The following is a 17172-nucleotide window of genomic DNA, read 5'->3' as shown; positions in this document are numbered from 1 at the left end:
CAAAATGAGCTTCAAGATGATAAGAGTATCTGTTCAGCCTCGTCATCTGGTTGTTCAGCACTGGAGGAAGTAAAGCACGGTGCCGCGAGCAGCCACTGGCTTCTGCGGCACTTGGTGCAGGCTGTGGCACTCAGGTGGTGCCTCTGTGCCTGCTCCCAGACAGCACAGTCTTAAGCTTCCAAGAAATGAGAAGGGGTATTTTAGGGTAAAAGCCAAGGCGGCGTGATCGTTTCTTCTAGATTTTGCTTTTAGTTTTATGTACACAGACTCCGTAGCCAAGTCTCACACAGTCACTTCGGATAGCAAAAGCAGCTGTGGTTTGTATAGCAGACTAACAAACAATGCCCTTCGGAGCTGATCTGGTTAAACCATTTTTGTCTGGTCGCCCTCTCCTCTAACGCAGCCTGACCCAGAGCATGTCATCCATACAGAAATGTGAGGTGCTGCTTGCAGCTCAAGGGGGAGCCTTTTCAAGTCTGTTTGAAAGACCTCCAAGCAAGCATTTCCTATCAGATAGCAAACTGTCTGAGAAGTACAGATGACAGCAACCCGTTATATAACAGCTCCCTTGACTACAGTGATCTTGCAAAACATTAAATGAATTAACCAGCATTTACTTAACTTCTCTGTGATTAACAAAAAAGGAAACCCACAGCCAAGGGACTGGAGCAATCAGACTTCTCAAACAGCAGTTCGAGCAGGAATAGCCCGTCCCATTTGCACCGTTTTACCCCACCATTATCTTGATTCTCCACTTGCTGAAAGGGCAAGTGATGAATGTCTTAATCAAATAATGTCCTAATGTAGTCCAGATGTGCTGTAGGTCATTTAATCAGTGGCTTTTCAACAGAAAAAGAAGGAATAATGAGTCTTTGGTTGGAAGAGGGGAGGGGAGCAGGGGCAGAGGGATGGGATGTAGTAGGTGCTGAAAGGGAATGTCTTGTTCCCCGGGGATTTCTTAACTGTCTTTTTCCCAAATAAAGAATTTGAAAAAAAATCCAATCCCAGTCTCACTTTCACTGAAATATTCACCTGCAGGTGATAGTGAGATGACTATAGTGCTTCGTTTGTGTTATGAACAAAGTTCAGATACAGTTGCTAACTGCTCACAACCCCTAGCTCACATAAGAGGTCATATTTTTAGCCCGGGGACAGCAATGGCATGTAGAGAATTTACCAACATCCTCCTTCCTAGAAACTGTAGACATATGGTTTCTTACTAGTAAAACTGTTCTCTAGAACTTGTGAAGTCTGGCTTCTTTTTGTGTTAAATTTTATGAAGTTACTGGCACTTGCTGAAATGGTGGGTTAAACTCCCCTGGTCATCTTGGCTATGTTGGATCCGTCATTTACTGATAGTGATTTTTGTTTTGTGGGTGTGTGTTTTTGAATGGGTATTTTTATCCATGTGCCATCCAGAAAATTAGATTACATACATGCCCCTAAAGGAAGAGCTATATGGATTGCACTCCACCAGAGTGGGAAGGTTTCGTCTCTTGAGAAAAATCTCTAGCTAGCAGCCCAAGTGCTGCTGTCACTGTGTAATGTTTCTGGTAAAGGAGAGTGGAGTGAAAGGACTGCAGTGTGGTAATTTCCTGAAGGACTCTGGAGTGTTGTGGTACATCTGAGAGTATGTCTGAGGGGAGGTGGTGTGTCTGGCTCCTGGTGGAAGTGGCTTCTCTCCCCACTCGTGTGTGCAGCACAGCTATTGGCAGGGTCTTCAGTTACATCCTTTGATCACCATCATGTTTGGTGCTCCTCCACTTATGTAATTCAAATGGTTTTTGAGCTAGAGCTAGATTAGATTTCCCTTTTTGTTAATATCCTTTCAATTTACCTTTGGTAATGTGTTAGTGATCTGCTTTTGGCTGAGCCTGGAGGTAACAGCCTAAAGTAAAGTAGATTTTGCATAGAGCTAAATATAAATTTGGATCATTTTAAGCTGCTACATACACTGAGAAGTCTTTGTAGAGAGTTAGGGAGGGGAGTAACCCCATTTCCTTGAAAAAAAACTATGGAGAAGACAATCCGTGGACCACACAACCCTGTTGGCTGTTCCAGCTCCGATACCCTAACCCTCACAAGGCTCACAGCCTGCAGTGAAATAACCTTTGTCCTGCTGTTTGTGCTCCAGGAGGCTCAGGCTACCAACGCATGAGAGGTGCTGCACGATGTACTTACTTTGGCACACCTTTGTTTAAGCAGATTTTCCTGTGATGGGTCTTAAACTAATGGAGGAGAGCACCTGTAACAAGTCCTACTGATAGAGCCAAAGCATCAGTAATAATTCTAAACCTTCTGCAGCTCCCAAAGAGATAGATGTTTAGCCTTCTTTGCCCACATTTCTGGGCATGATTTGTTCCCTGAGCCCTCTCTGCATCCTGACCCCTAACTGTCAGACTCCAGCCAGTCTTGAGCAGTCCTGCCCTTTACAAGTGCAACAAGTTAGGTTTTAGGAAATAGTTAAAGGCAGTACAATGTCCAGCAGGTGGCATTTATGATGCAGAGAGGTGACAGAAAGTGAAAAAAATGTAACTTAAGCTTCAGTTCCAGTGGTTTGTAGGTACTTGCTTCAATTAAGGCATTCAAGTCCTACTATATTGCCCTTGAAAGTAAGCAGTGAAAGCACTCCAGCATAGAGAGATCATGTATCTTTGTTCAGAAAATGCTGTTTAGTCCATTTGTGAAAGATTTGCAGAACAGAATCAGCCGGTGAAAGAATCTGTATCATCAGAAGACTTCAATTTAATACTAATACATGTCAGAAAGCCTCCCTGTGAGCGTAGAGCAGGTTTATGTCTGTTCCTGTATGTGTTAAAACAGTTTTCCCAGCAGTGTCAGATCTGCTTGGAGAACAAGTGAACTGTGTGGCCTTTTGTCTCCATTTGCTGCCTTCCTCCTGCCTCTGCCTAACCCAAATTCCTTCCTGAGGATCTCTCTTTCTCACGTACCAAAAAATGATTAATATGTCAGTATTTTTCTCTAGATTTTGCACTTACAGGGGATGGTTATGGCTCCATCCTTTAGATGGAACAGGAACCCTCCACCCCCTGATGAAAAGACTAAGGAATTTTGGAAATCCCCTTTTGTCATTGTTTTATGTGCAAGTGACCGTAAAGGTCACCCTTTCCTTGCACTGACATTGTCTGGATGGGCTAGAGAGTATTAAAAGCAAGGCTCAGTTTAGTGTCCTTTCCACTCCCTGCTGGGATTAGATCATGCTTTACCAGAGCAATTGTTCCATCCTTGATGTGTGTTAGAAAGATTTCAGCTGCAGAATTTCGTGAAGCTGTGATTTTTCATGCATACATTCAGAAGACGTATTCTGTGCAATTCAGTGTCTATGCTGGGCACTCTGTTAAGCAGAATGTTTTCCTATACTTTTTCAATTGTCTTTTTTTTTTCCCTCTTTCTTTTAAAATGAAACCAGAGGCTGGGCATGAAAGAGTACTGCTGGCAACGGAGCCATGGGCTCCGAGCTCAGACCCATGAGCAGTGAGGGGAGCCTGGCAAGCGCACTCTTGAAGTGTAACAGCTCTTGGTCAAAGACCTCAGCTGTGAAGAAGAAATTCTCCTTTTATTCCTTAGAGATTGTATCATACCTTGTACTCCCTGCCATGCAGCAGGCAGTTTTCTGATTGTGTAATGCTGATTGTGTGCTAGTTGGTTGCAGTGCTCTTCATTTCCTACAGGAAACTGTTGCACTTCCCTAGGTAGTAATGGAGACTCTGCAAATCAAATACACCAGCTGTTGGAAGCTTTCATTCTTGGTCCTACAAAGACAAATTTTAGAGAAAGCCAGGGAAAAGTAAGCCTTATGAAAAACATGGAACCAAGTTAAAAAGTAATAGTTTTCATTCAATAGTAGAATCATTGTGGTTGATTGCTATGCGAATGTGTATTGACCTGGAGTCTGGAGCTGATGCATGTGCTGCTCTAATTCAGGTGTGCTTTTAGGCTGACCTACATTAAAAAATGCCAGAGTGATGCAGAGAACAAGAGAATGGTCTTTTGAATGCAGTTCTTGTATCTGAAATCTTATTATCACCCATCTGCTGGTCTCTTGGTTACTGGGAGCTCCCCATCCTTCCAGTGTGCGAAACTCTCTTCTCCAGCTCATCAGGGCATCCTGTGTTCTGGATCGTGGTAGAAAATGGGGTTGGTGGAGTGTGGCAGCACCAAACGATGCTGCTGTTTCTGAATGAAAGTTTAATCACAGCTTCCTGCAATTTCAGATTTGCATCTTGGTCGCTTAACAACTGAACAGGGCTTTCATGGTGAAGCTAACCAGCCACACACACATCCAAGGCTGCATGGCTTGGGTATTTTGCCTAATGCCAGCTATGTAACCATCATTCTTTAATGATGTTTATTTTTTTACTGGAGGTGATATTTCTGCTAATTCTGCAGCTAGCAGCCTTTTGTCCCTAAATATTAATTTCCATATAAATCACTTTGTCCTGCAGGTGCTTCATGCAGTTACAATTCCTTGCAGGAATGAAAATGTTTAACAAAATGTAATGGGCTTTTTGGTTTTGTTTTGTTTGTTTGCTTGTTTTCCAACAGCTGCACAAGCATTTAATTTCAAAATGGAAGGTATCTGTTTTTCTTGACTTGGTAGCAATAATTGAAATCCAGTCAGTAGGACTGCAAATTCTTCACAGAGAGACCGGATCTGTATTTTTAAGAAATAAGAGAAAATAATTGGCTTAAAGGATCAGGTGGGTTCTTACCTGGGGGAAACTGCTTCCAATTTACATATCTTGGAGTCACTGAGAAGTAATAAGGGTTATTCCAAAGGTGGATCCCGGCTTGCCCAGGAAAAGCATCAGCAGTTTTTTCATTGAGGGCACAGAAAATACTGGAGCTCTAGAGACATTCATTACTTGTTCATCATTAAAATATCCTACGATGTCTCATGTGCTCATCATTAAAGTATTCATATTTATTTTTTTTTTGAGACACTTTTCTCCATCCTTAATTTATTACACCAGCAAAAGAAAATTCGACTTTGATTTGATTAGAGTCCTATTGTGCATCACATAGGGAAGCTGAAGTCTATGGCTCAGCTGGAATGAAAAAGAATATTGCAAAGCTTTTCACATGCTTTCTGAGCAAACGCAATCACAACTCCTTCTCTAAAACAGACAAAAAACAACAACAACAACATATGGAAAAACCACTCAGAAAATGTCACACAGCAAGCTCTCCAAGTAGCAACTTGTTTGGGCGCTGTATCTCCGCATCCTTTATTGCTCTCTGTATTCCAGAAGAACCCCCCACAGCTTTTTAGAGGAAATTAGTGTGAAGCTGCATTGATTGTAGACTGTGCTCTGTGGTTTCTGAAGTGCTCAGAAGATGAACCAGCTTTCATAAAGAAAATTTGCCCATTGTACTGCCTGGCTACCTCAGTCAAGTCTCTGAAGAGCATAGCCAGCTGCTCACAAAGCACATCGTTTTTGACACTGAACACTAGTGAATTTTAGTCATCAGAAATGGTTTGCCTTCCTGATTTGAGGACACCCTGTACTGCTCTGTGTGAAGAACAGGCCAGGTTTTGCTTTTGTGTGCAAGTAAAATTATGAATCGAACTATTCAAGGTAGTGCCAGCATGTGTCTGACAAGTCCTGAATTCAACAACATTTGGCAGAAGGATTTGGGGATTTTTTTTTTCTGATATTTGAATTTTATCCAATATCATTTAGTGAAAAAGCATAATTTGCTTGGGATGACGTTTTCTATGGTATTTTCAAAACCCAAAATATCATATGGAAAAATAGAATATTTTCACACGAGAACAAGAAGACAACAATTTTGTGTGTATGCGTTTGTTTTTTTAATGTAAAGATGCAATTCTTTTAGGGAGTGTGAGTAGCAGTCCCCAGTCCACCATCATCAGCTGCATCCCTTCCAGTGTTTGGTTTGAAGGGCCTGCTTCTTCAGAGTGATGTCTGCAAGTCCTACAGTCCTGTCCCTGCTGCAACAAGGGGATCACCGTTTTTCGGAGCTAAAGCAGTGGCAGCTGCCCCATGAGACCCTGTGGGAATGAATGGAGGTGCACATCTGGTGAGAGGCAGGAGCCATAACAGTGTTTTGGGCTGTGATTCCCATCTAGAAAGGGGTGGGATGGTGGCACCTTTCTCAGCACCCATTTGCGTGGTAGTGAACGAGCAGTGAAGTGCTAGCACCTCGACTCCAGCACTGGGGTGGAGCTAATATGATATTGCTTTTGCTTCTCTTCCCCATTAAGAACTGTAAAGCTCTCGTGCCATACCATTCTTCCACAGAGAAGAATGACGAAGGACTTGCTGCTGCAAGGAAGAGTGGATCAGACCCTGTCTTGGCGGGGAGGTTTCCTGATGGACGGGGTGACTGTCTGGGAGCACTGCGGTGCAGACATCTTCTGTATCTTCGCAGTACCTGGGATGGGGTCCATCTGCGATACAGATGGTGGACGTTTCTTCAAAAGGATGAGCTGAATGGAAACAGACGCTCTCTTGAAGTTTTGCCAGAGTCGACCCCCTAGCAAATCCATCATCTGATTCCTTCTCCCTTGCAAAGAGAGATCAGAACAGCAGGCCAAGACAGTAGAAGAGGATTCACATCAGCAGGGAGGTGTGGATTAGTGAGTCAACCATATGCAAATGTGTTTCTAAGTTATGCTTCCCTACTAAAACTCCTAAAGGCACGGTGAGCCCAAGGGTTAGCTCCCAGAACTGAAGAGAAAGGGATGAGCAAAGCATCGGTGCAGTGATCAGACAGTGGGAGGAGAAGCAGGGGCAGAACAGGACCTCTCCAAAGGAAAATGAAACCTGAGGAAATAGGAAGTCCCCAGTGCTAGCGCTGCCAGGAGACCAACAGTATCAAAAGCGGTTGTGAAAACTTGGCTGGAGTGATTGGTAGAAGCCCACAAAAAGGAGTCTGTATTTTAGAATTTTTAATCTATGAAATGTTTTTAATTTAATGTTTAGTGTTTTCCCTTTTTTGTGCCATGATATTGCTTGGGAAGAATGTGGACGTGGCTCAGAAGGACTGCCTCCCACTTGGTATCACATGCATTTTCTGTTGGATCAAACAAAGGAAGGCACTGGCAGTACATTTGCTGGGTCTTGCTACAAGTCCACCCACAATTTTTTTCCTCCTAAAAGAGCTAAATGCCCAAACACTTATACTTTTGTAGATGAAGAATTCAGCCAAGAAGGAAGTATGCTAATAATTCCCTAAGCTGCTAATAACTGCAGTTTACTAAAGTGCAGCAGCATTGTACAAATGGCACTAATTACCCTGTTGCATCTTGACTTAAACAGAGGGAAATCAAAGCATATTCAGAGAGGGTGTAAATATAACAGTAACTTCAGAAAAAACAGGGGCTAGATGAGCAGTCTATGGGAATCGCTGCGAAGGCGGTGTTGCTGGCTGCAGCACAGCTGAATGCTGGCCTTTCCCCACTTACAGGCCCTCCATCTGTAATGGTGTGGGCTTTGAGACGCCTCCTCCCTGTGGGCAGCAGATACAAAGGTGGTGGTGTGGGGCAGCAGCAGCCCCCTGGCAAGCTCTCCTCCTTGTGCCAAGCAGCCCCGGGGGGAGCTGCAGCCTCCCAGCCTCCTCCCATCACCATGTCCTCACCCCGACGTGTGCTGCTTTCCCAAACCCTTCCAGCTGGCTCTCCTGACCAGCCTCTGTCTGGAAAATTGTATTTTGTCAGCTGTGTCCATAATCTGATGGTGGATTGACTTCTGCTTCTCACAGGAGTGTCTGGAGCATCCCCTCCTTGTCGTGACCTCCTCAAAGTGCCCCCAGATTCTGCAAGAATGTGTGGAGGGAAAACTGGGGCCTTTTTTTAATTATACTTTTTTCCTTCCTCCACTATTCTTCCCTGGTTTGCTCTCCTGCTGAGAGCCCTTCCCTGCTCACAGTTATTAATCCCTGTCAAAGAAAGTCTCCTTCCCATGAGTAGCAATGTTTCCTCATAGGTTTTACTGCATAATTGTCTGGCTTACTGGATAATTACATGTGCCACACTAATTGCACAGACACATGCACTTTCAGAATTACATACTGTCATAATTGCGTGCTCTGATTAGACAGTTGCGTCTATATGCCTTAATTGTGAGCTATGGATTGCAGCTATGATGAGAGGACAGGCTTTTACTCATTAAGAAAGCAGCTGATAAAATACTTTGCCTTTGGTTCAGTTCCCTAAAGGTAGGGTGAATACCCACACATGATGAGACCTGAAAGGGTTCGTACATCGGTGCAGTGAGTAGGCATGTTTTAGTGCCTGGGGTCTCAGGGGCATCTCCGGGAGTATGCCTAGCTCCATGGCAAGCAGGTACCAGAAGCAGAGTGCTAGCTCTGCCTGGGCTCTGCAGGAGCTGTGTTTCATTGCAGAGCTTCTTTATCTCATTTCCTGCCTGCGCTGAAGATGTGCTATTGTGGCTGCAGAGGGCATGCAGTTGCCAGTGTCATAAGTGGCTTTGATCCACCTGATATGAAGCAAATGTTAGCAGGAGCACGATGGCATACTCATTGCTGGTGTGAAGGGGGACAGCAAGCAGACCTGCACTGAAGCTTATGTCCCTTCGTGCATACTGCTCCAGGTAGCAACGTCCTCTGTTTGGCATACAGGGGAGATTTAAACCCAAAAATCAGAAAGGAATTGCAGTCTTAGTCCTGTCACTTGAGTGTCTGTTGTGTCATGACACCAGGAGCACCGGAAGCAAATCGAGAGCATTTCTTGTGTTTTCAGGTTAAAAGAAAGTTTATTCTTCCATTCCGGCTCATTGTTCTGTATTTGCTTGCAGAAAATCTGATTGCTTGAATATATCCTTACTAAGACTGAATGAAAAACTGACCCTTGTTAGATATATAAATGGTGAAAAATGCACTAAGCTTGAAGAAGAGAACTGGTAGAAACTTCAGCTGGAGAATCTGTAGGTTCAACAGAAAGTGCAATGAAAGTAGAAGCAGTTAAGTATGCCATGTAAAATGTGTAGACAAAAGCAAGTTGTTTGTTTGTTTTCCCAATGTTTAAGCACAATTACGAAGATGTCTAATGGTTGAAGCCAGCATTATCTTCAACTGTGTACAATTGCATAATTAGACAGAAAACTCTTTCAAAGTGCTTTTGGGAGGAGAGCTCTTCTTTCTGCCTGGCTGAAATTCCTCAAGGTGTGCCAAGTGTGTTTTACTGCCCATAAAAACCCAGAGGCAATGTGATTGTTCAGGTGGCTGGTAAGAGCCGTTGTGCTCCTGACTGTTTTCTGTTTCAGTATGTACTAATAGCAAGGGCAGGGGTGACCAGCCTACAAGAGTGCCCTTGTTGGGGAGCTGCTGTGTTCAGGGGGTTTGATCAGTGCTGTTTGCTTCCCAAACCCATGCCTCGGCAGTGGTACTACATAAAAACACATGTGAAAAAGGAGCCAGAGACCTCAGATACCAAGTTTCTGTTTTAAAGCCTTAGACTGAGTAATGTGCCACATTCGGTTGTTTTCAGATTGTACTGTGTTCCGACAAGTTACCAACTTCTCCCAGAAGAATAATGTTGGAAATGACCTTTTCTTTTCTTTTGACATTTTCTTTGCTTTTCAGCAGTAAAGAATTATTGAGGAATTCATTGGTGTGTTAACACATCAGAATTAATCAGAATAATGCAGAATTCTCTCAGTCTTTGCTCACAGGAAGCTGAGTGGGCTGCTTGATGGGTAAAATCTACCCATACCAGAACAGAAGTCATGTTTCTTAAAACACCCTCCTTGAGAGCAGAGGCAAGACATAATAGGGAAATACGAGTCCGGTGTATCTGTATTGCAGATCAAAGCCGTGGGAGGGAGCAGACCATGACTCTGGTCCCTGTTGTGCCTGCTGCGGTGGTCTCCTTGCCGTGGGAGTCGAGAACTCTTCCCGTCTCCCAGGTCCAGTTGCATGAGTGTTTCCATGTGGGCTGGAGAAAGACCCCATTTTTTCCAGCACCATGTAATTTTACCCTGTGTTTGACGACCAGGATCAATCCACTGAGAAATGAACATCCCCTGGTGTTGTCCCATCCTTTTTAATGTGGGATGAGTTGCCTATTCTTTCTGCATGCTAGCATCTGTTTCTGAAAAATGGGGGCAGTGATACTTTTCATCTGTGGAAGCATTCTGAGATTTTCTTTAGGTGTGGAATACATTTTTACAATACCAGGGATGATAGGAGCTGTGTGCTGCCTGTGCAAACCTTTGAAGAACCTAAACTGCCAAGTCATTAGTAACTTGTAGATGCAGAGCTCATTTTTAGTGTCAGACCTGAACACAGACATAAAATAATGACAAAGTGAAGATGACAACCAGGTGGGAAATACTTAAAGATTGTTGTTGTTTTAGTCTTTTGTCCAGTTTATTGTAAGGTAACTTTCATTTTTTTTGTAAGTATTAAAGATTCGCCTTGCCTTCTAATTCTGTGATGGGCTGCTTGAATCTCAAGTTTAAAAACCACTAGGATTTGCTTTCCAGATGGTGTTTACTCTGTGTAAAATAAAATGCTTCTTTTTTTGGACTTCGTCATAGTTTTGTTCTCTTTTATTTTAGAAATCTTCCCAAAACCCGGAGGATGACATCAGGTTAAAAAAAACAGAGACCAAAACTGTGCCAATTTTTTGGAGCCGGCTACTGTGCTTGCTGCAAAGGAAGAAAAAATGGAAATTGAAGTTCCAGTTTCTGAACATAAAAGCATCACCACAGTGGCTTCACCAAATCCTGTAGACAATCCAACCCACTTTTTTTCTCCTGCTGCCAGCCACAATGGACTTAAGGACAGGCATGAATCTCTGGACAGTGAAGTTGCTAAAGAGATCAGATACCTAGATGAAGTGCTGGAGGCAAACTGCTGTGATTCTGCCACAGATAATACCTTTAATGGGACATCCTCCCCTGAACCAAGTGCTGTGACCATTATGGATGGCTCAGGAGCATCTGTTAATGTCCCGAGTGATTCAGTACCCAATGAAGGGGAAGGAAATGTAGCTGATAAGCAGGCACCCTTGGTAGTTGAACCACATGAAGCTAGTGTAACAGATGAGAACCTGAACTCTAATGGGCATTCATTGAAGGAAGACATTAGGGAGAGCCTGAAGATGCCAGGAAGTCCTACTTCTTCAAACAGTTCTAGAAGATCTTCTAAGGATGGAGAAGCAACTTTTACAACCCTTAAGAAAGAGGCTAAGTTTGAACTACGAGCTTTCCACGAAGACAAAAAGCCCTCTAAGCTCTTTGAAGATGAGGATGAGAAGGAAAAGTACAGGGTCCGCAAAGTGAGACCATCGGAAGAGATGATGGAACTTGAAAAGGAAAGAAGGGAACTCATTAAAAGCCAGGCTGTCAAGAAAAACCCCAACATTGCCGCCAAATGGTGGAATCCTCCCCAGGAGAAGACCCTGGAGGAGCAACTGGATGAGGAGCATCTGGAATCCCACAAGAAGTACAAGGAGCGCAAGGAGAGACAACAGCAGCAAGGTGCAACACCAACATCCCCCAAACAGGTCAGCTGCTCCTTTGTACCACCAGAGCCAGTGAATATCAAGAAAGAGGATATTGTCACAGAGCAAATTGATTTCTCAGCTGCCAGAAAGCAGTTCCAGCTGATGGAGCATTCAGGTCCATCTCAGGGTCAGGTCCCACCAAGGCGGTCAGGAACACCCAAGATGTTCTCCATCAAACCCTTCTACAAAAGTCTCAATCCTTCACCTGTAGACAGACCGCTGTCCACTGTGACAAGACCCGTTTCGGTGTACGGGCAAATGGGACAACTTGAGGGTAGTGATGTCACTGTTGTCAAAGCACAGAAGGTCTCCTGTACTTCAGAGGATGACACAAATACTCAGAGTAACATTGCTGACCCCATGAGAGATTCACCATGTAGTGATAGCTCCAGAGCTGGACAGGCATCAAAACTGTGGGCAGAGGATGGAGAGTTCATGAGTGCAAGAGCAGTCTTCACAGTGGTGAAGGATGACGGGCAGGGCGTGCTAGACCAGCTCCCGAAGTCAGCCAGCGCCTCCTCACCTCCTGAGGAGCTTGACTCTGGTTTGGATGACCTGTCTGTAAGGTCTCAGGATACCACCGTTCTGGAGACCCTTTCCAATGACTTCAGCATGGACAACATCAGTGACAGTGGTGCCTCCAATGAGACCATGAGCGCCCTGCAGGAAAGCTCACTGGCTGATTTCTCCCTGCCACAGACACCACAGGCCGACACTCCGGCAGAGTGCAGGGACGAAGGCATCTCCAAATCTTTCAGTGACCCGGGATGTGACTCGCTCTCCTCCACTTTGGCAGACTCCATGGTGATCGATGACCAGCTGGAGTACCACGCTGGCCTGCTTGTTCAAAATGCCATCCAACAAGCCATAGCTGAGCAAGCAGATAAGGCAAACTGCAAGGAAGGAAAGATCCCAGCTGAGCAGGAGATCTCTGTCAAAGAGCAGGCAGCCACCACGAGGCTAGCTCCAGCCTCCAAGGAGCAGCAGAACCTGATGTTTGAGCCACCCCAGGTATCCTCACCTGTTCAAGAAAAAAGGGACACCATACCAAAGACATCAAAAGAGGAAGACTCAGGACTCAGGGAAGGGAAGAGTTTGCAGCAGTCGCCTGCGTACTCTGCCACCCAGCCATTCCTTGTGGAGGAAAACAGGCATGAAGTCAGCTACTTCAGCAAGTATTCAGAGGCAGCTGAGCTGAGGAGCACTGCCTCCATCCTTGCCACACAGGAGCCTGAAGTGACCGTGGGCCCTTTCAAGTTACGGTCGAGGAAGCAGCGGACTTTGTCAATGATAGAAGAAGAGATCAGAGCTGCCCAGCAGCGAGAAGAGGAGCTGAAGAGGCAGCGGCAAGGTCTGCAGGTGGCCCCCAGCCCTGTTATGAAGAGTGCACCAGCCCTGCCCACCAGAACAGTGTCTTACAAAACCGCACCAGGTAAGCACCCAAAGCATCAGAGGGAAAACAAAATATGACAGTAGGGTCGGGTCAGATTCAGTTTTGTGCCACTTTTAGTTGAATACAATGTTTGTTTTAGGGTGGGTGGGAGGGTTGTCATGACTTCATCTGCCTGGAAACTGCAGCATTCAAGCCAGGAGGAGGGCTTGTGACAACACAGGTTTTTGTCTGTGAGGACACCTGGCGCAGAACTGACTTATGTACCTTACTGATCATTATTAGAAAATGATGCACTGTGTTCATCCCCTGCCATGTTGTAGCATGACATGTTTATCGCTGTGCTGCTCAAATCACCCAAAACGAAATTTAGGATTGTCATGAGGAAGGATTGTAGCATTTTTTGCAGCTGTGTGGCTATTTGAAAGCTGAGCATACAAGGCCTGTTTGAACAGACTTTCTGCAAGTCACTAAGGAAGTGCTAAGGTTGCTGAGATTTCCAGATTTTGCATTAGATACCTTTTTGTGTGTGTGTTTTGCTGTTTATTGTCAGGTATAGCAGCCCTTCCAAAATCACTTGTGAGGAAAATGCAACCAGGTATCGGCTCTGCAGGAGGATCTGGATAGGCTGGAGCGATGGGCTGAGGTCAACTGTATGAAGTTCAACAAGGCCAAGTGCCGGGTCCTGCACCTGGGGCGCAACAACCCCAAGCAGAGCTACAGGCTGGGAGATGAGTGGCTGGAAAGCTGCCTGGCCGAGAAGGACCTGGGAGTATTGGTTGATAGTCGGCTGAATATGAGCCAGCAGTGTGCTCAGGTGGCCAAGAAGGCCAACAGCATCCTGGCCTGTATAAGAAGCAGTGTGGCCAGCAGGTCTAGGGAGGTGATTGTCCCCCTGTACTCGGCTCTGGTGAGGCCACACCTCGAGTACTGTGTTCAGTTTTGGGCCCCTCGCTACAGGAAGGACATGGACGTGCTCGAGCGAGTCCAGAGAAGGGCGACCAAGCTGGTGAGGGGTCTGGAGAACAAGTCTTACGAGGAGCGGCTGAGGGAGCTGGGATTGTTCAGCCTGGAGAAGAGGAGGCTCAGGGGCGACCTTATCGCTCTCTACAGTTACCTTAAAGGAAGCTGTAGTGAGGTGGGGGTTGGTCTGTTCTCCCACGTGCCTGGTGACAGGACGAGGGGGAATGGGCGAAAGTTGCGACAGGGGAGTTTTAGGTTGGATGTTAGGAAGTACTTCTTTACCGAAAGGGTTATTAAGCATTGGAACGGGCTGCCCAGGGAGGTGGTGGAGTCGCCATCCCTGGAGGTCTTTAAAAGACGTTTAGATGTAGAGCTTAGTGATATGGTTTAGTGGAGTACTTAGTGTTAGGTCGGAGGTTGGACTCGATGATCTTGAGGTCTCTTCCAACCTAGAAATCTGTGTCTGTGTCTGTGTCTGTGTGTCTGTATTACTTGGCTTTCTTAGAGAACTTTACATGGTAAAAAGATCTCCAGAGCTTTGCAGTGCCATGCATTTCATTTGATGTCATTCATTACTGAATTAAACAGGTGTCTCAAACAAAGTGTTTAATAGATTCAGTAGAAGTCCTCTTCTGCCTCATCAGCTTCTGGTTCCTTATGGTGGCTTGCATTCATAGCAGTTACAGTGTAAATCTCTCTCCCTTTCCCCTTTCAAAAATAAAATTAAGCACTCATGCCTTCTTAAGATATCAAAAAAACTGAAATGGAAAAAAAAAAACACAAACAGAAACACATGCCAAGCTCATTTCTATGTAGTGATTTTTATGAGTATAGATTTACATACGCTTTGCAAGCACTTAGAAGTTTTTATTAACCACGGTCATTGTGAAGAAGCATTAATTTTACCCAGAGTGCTTAAATTCCATCCTTATTTCCATTAATCATTGACTGCCTCAGTAATGCTTTCAAAACTTGTGCAGGATGATTCTTTTCTTTTGAAAGCAATTGAAGACTTCAAAAAGGTCTGGATTGAGTCCATTACCCAATTAGAGTTTGAACTTGGGAATGTTATGCAGCATATAAATAGCTAATACTCATTTTTGTTTCTTCTGTGAAGAAGATTTTAACCCGTGTTTCTTGCCAAAAAAGATAAAAATGTAGCAGATGTTGATAAATTCTTTGGAGTGCTATTATTATTACTCCTGTAGAACAGAATTTTTTGATAGGGAGTCTCCAAAAATTGTGTTTTGAGCAGTATCTGACAAGATGTAAGAGACATGGCACCATGGTCTTCAGCTAGTAGAAGTCCTCATTCTGTAAAGGTGTGCTCATGACCACTTTGAAAAACAGCATCATCTGTAGCTCAAGTGCTTGAAATGAGGCCGATAATGGTTGCATTTTCCTCACAAGTGATTTTGGAAGGGCTGCTGACACTAATGCTTGTTTTAACAGAGCATCTGGGAAAACAGTGTACTTCTGGTAGTTCTTATTTCTCTGCGCAACAAGGCATTTACTTTTTGTCTGATGTTAAAATGCTCATTGTAGATTACATTTTAATGAGAATATAAACTCATATTTATAATGAATCATTCCAGACTTTTCTTTAAATGTCCAACTGCCGTATGTTCAGGAAAGAAAATTGGGATGTATTTGCCAATGACTCAAATTACTGCAGTTTGCAGCTGGTGACAAGGCAAAGAATTCATTTCTAGGAAAAAGATGAATGTGTGTAATGGTGTCATGGATCAAATGAACCAGAAAGACCATTGTCTAAGACTTTCTTAAATCTTCAACTTTCACTGCTTTCTAAACAGTGGATGTGCCTCAGCAGAGCTCTCAGCTGCTGTAAGCTAGCTCAATGTCCTTGGTGGTGCAGGTTGAGTACTCTCAGCTCACCTTGTCCTTGCAGCCCTTAGCTGGCTGTGTTGCAAGTAAAGCTTGCAGGTATCCTCAAAAATAAGTAGAAAGAATACCACGCAAGCCCATGGAAGATTGCAGCAACTTCTGTTTTAGTATTTCACAGCACCTTTTCAGGATTTACAAAAATAGGAGCAAAAGGAGATTCAGCAGAGGCAACAAAATCTGGCAGTAATACTTCACTCCTGACAGTTACAGAGGTGATTTACAGAGCCAAAAAATATGGTATAGATGGGTATAATGAGGAATATGCTCTAGAGTATGCATGATACTGTAATCTGAACATCTAGTTTGCTGTGGAAAAAAAATAAAATAATTGAAGGAACGGAGGCACTTCTGTCTTCAAATTGCCTTTGCCAGAGAATTAGCATCTTCAGGGTGCCTTGGCAGAGAGGGGCTAGGGGGTGAAGTCTGAATTTGTAAAATCTGTTATTATCCTTTGAGTGGGGAGGCATAAACTCACCAGAAATCTTTTCAGGAGGTGCAGTAACTAACTTGATTAGAAATGACCTACCTCTCAGGTTGCTGTTTGGCGGTGGATGGGTAGAGCAGCTTTACTAGGACTCCTGGTGCTCCCTGGTTACTTACTGCTCCTTTCCCCCCTTCACTGCCGGGAACTGCCACTATGCAGGAACAGAAACATAAACCAGCAAAAAATGACTGCAGTGAACTGAACTGCTATTTTGACTGAGTGTGGAAGATTAACACGATTCACGTGGGTGTATGTGTGAAATAACTACTAATTACTTTAGGTAGCAAACAGGCTGTTTTGCCACCCTGACATACAACTTCATGGAAATGCCACCACAGCTGGCAACTGACAGCCTCTCAACACAAGCCCACAGGGATACCAGCAATAAACCTTTGTATTGGTGACAAGTATCCTTTAAAGCTGTTTCAGAGATGCCTTTTAACCCACCTTAGAGCACTGGAGCAAGACACAGAGTCATTTAGCAGAATGATGTCTATGTGTTATGCATATACAGGAGAAGACCTGCAGAGTCATGTCAGAATGGTGAAGGGAAGAACCTATGCGAACTCCTTTCCTCAGAAGTTACATCTGCACAATGAAACACAGGACTGACCAAAAAAAAAAAAAAATCTGGCTTAAATGATGGCTAAAAGTAGAGACACTGTGGATCCCAAAATATTTGTGAAACTGTATTTCAGTTTGAACGGTTCCTGCATTGTTCTGCTGTAAGGTGGAACATGGAAAGGGTGAGTAGCTGCACAGCGCTCCAGTGGTTTTTTCCTACAACATGCAGGTGGCTCACCATCCCTCCTGGGCAGATCAGCTGGGCTGTTTGATAGCTCGTTAGAACAGGGTGATGAGCATGTGACACGAGGGGCTCCAGTCTGTATCTGATGATGTAATGACCACATC

At 44.3% G+C, this 17172-nt stretch overlaps 1 protein-coding gene across 1 annotated transcript in view; it reads left to right on the top strand.

Moving 5' to 3' along the window:
* Nucleotides 1-17172, top strand: part of LOC118257006 (A-kinase anchor protein 2-like) — a 257483-nt gene that overhangs the window by 224983 nt on the left and 15328 nt on the right. The window contains 2 exon segments of the mRNA XM_035564528.2: nucleotides 10569-10599; nucleotides 10602-12950. Coding sequence (XP_035420421.2) covers nucleotides 10569-10599; nucleotides 10602-12950 — 2380 coding nt within the window.

The sequence above is a fragment of the Cygnus atratus genome, chromosome Z (assembly GCF_013377495.2).
Source record: "Cygnus atratus isolate AKBS03 ecotype Queensland, Australia chromosome Z, CAtr_DNAZoo_HiC_assembly, whole genome shotgun sequence".
Lineage (NCBI taxonomy): Eukaryota > Metazoa > Chordata > Aves > Anseriformes > Anatidae > Cygnus > Cygnus atratus.
The sequence above is the reverse complement of the archived record's forward strand: the minus strand, read 5'-3'. Positions and strand labels throughout refer to the sequence as shown.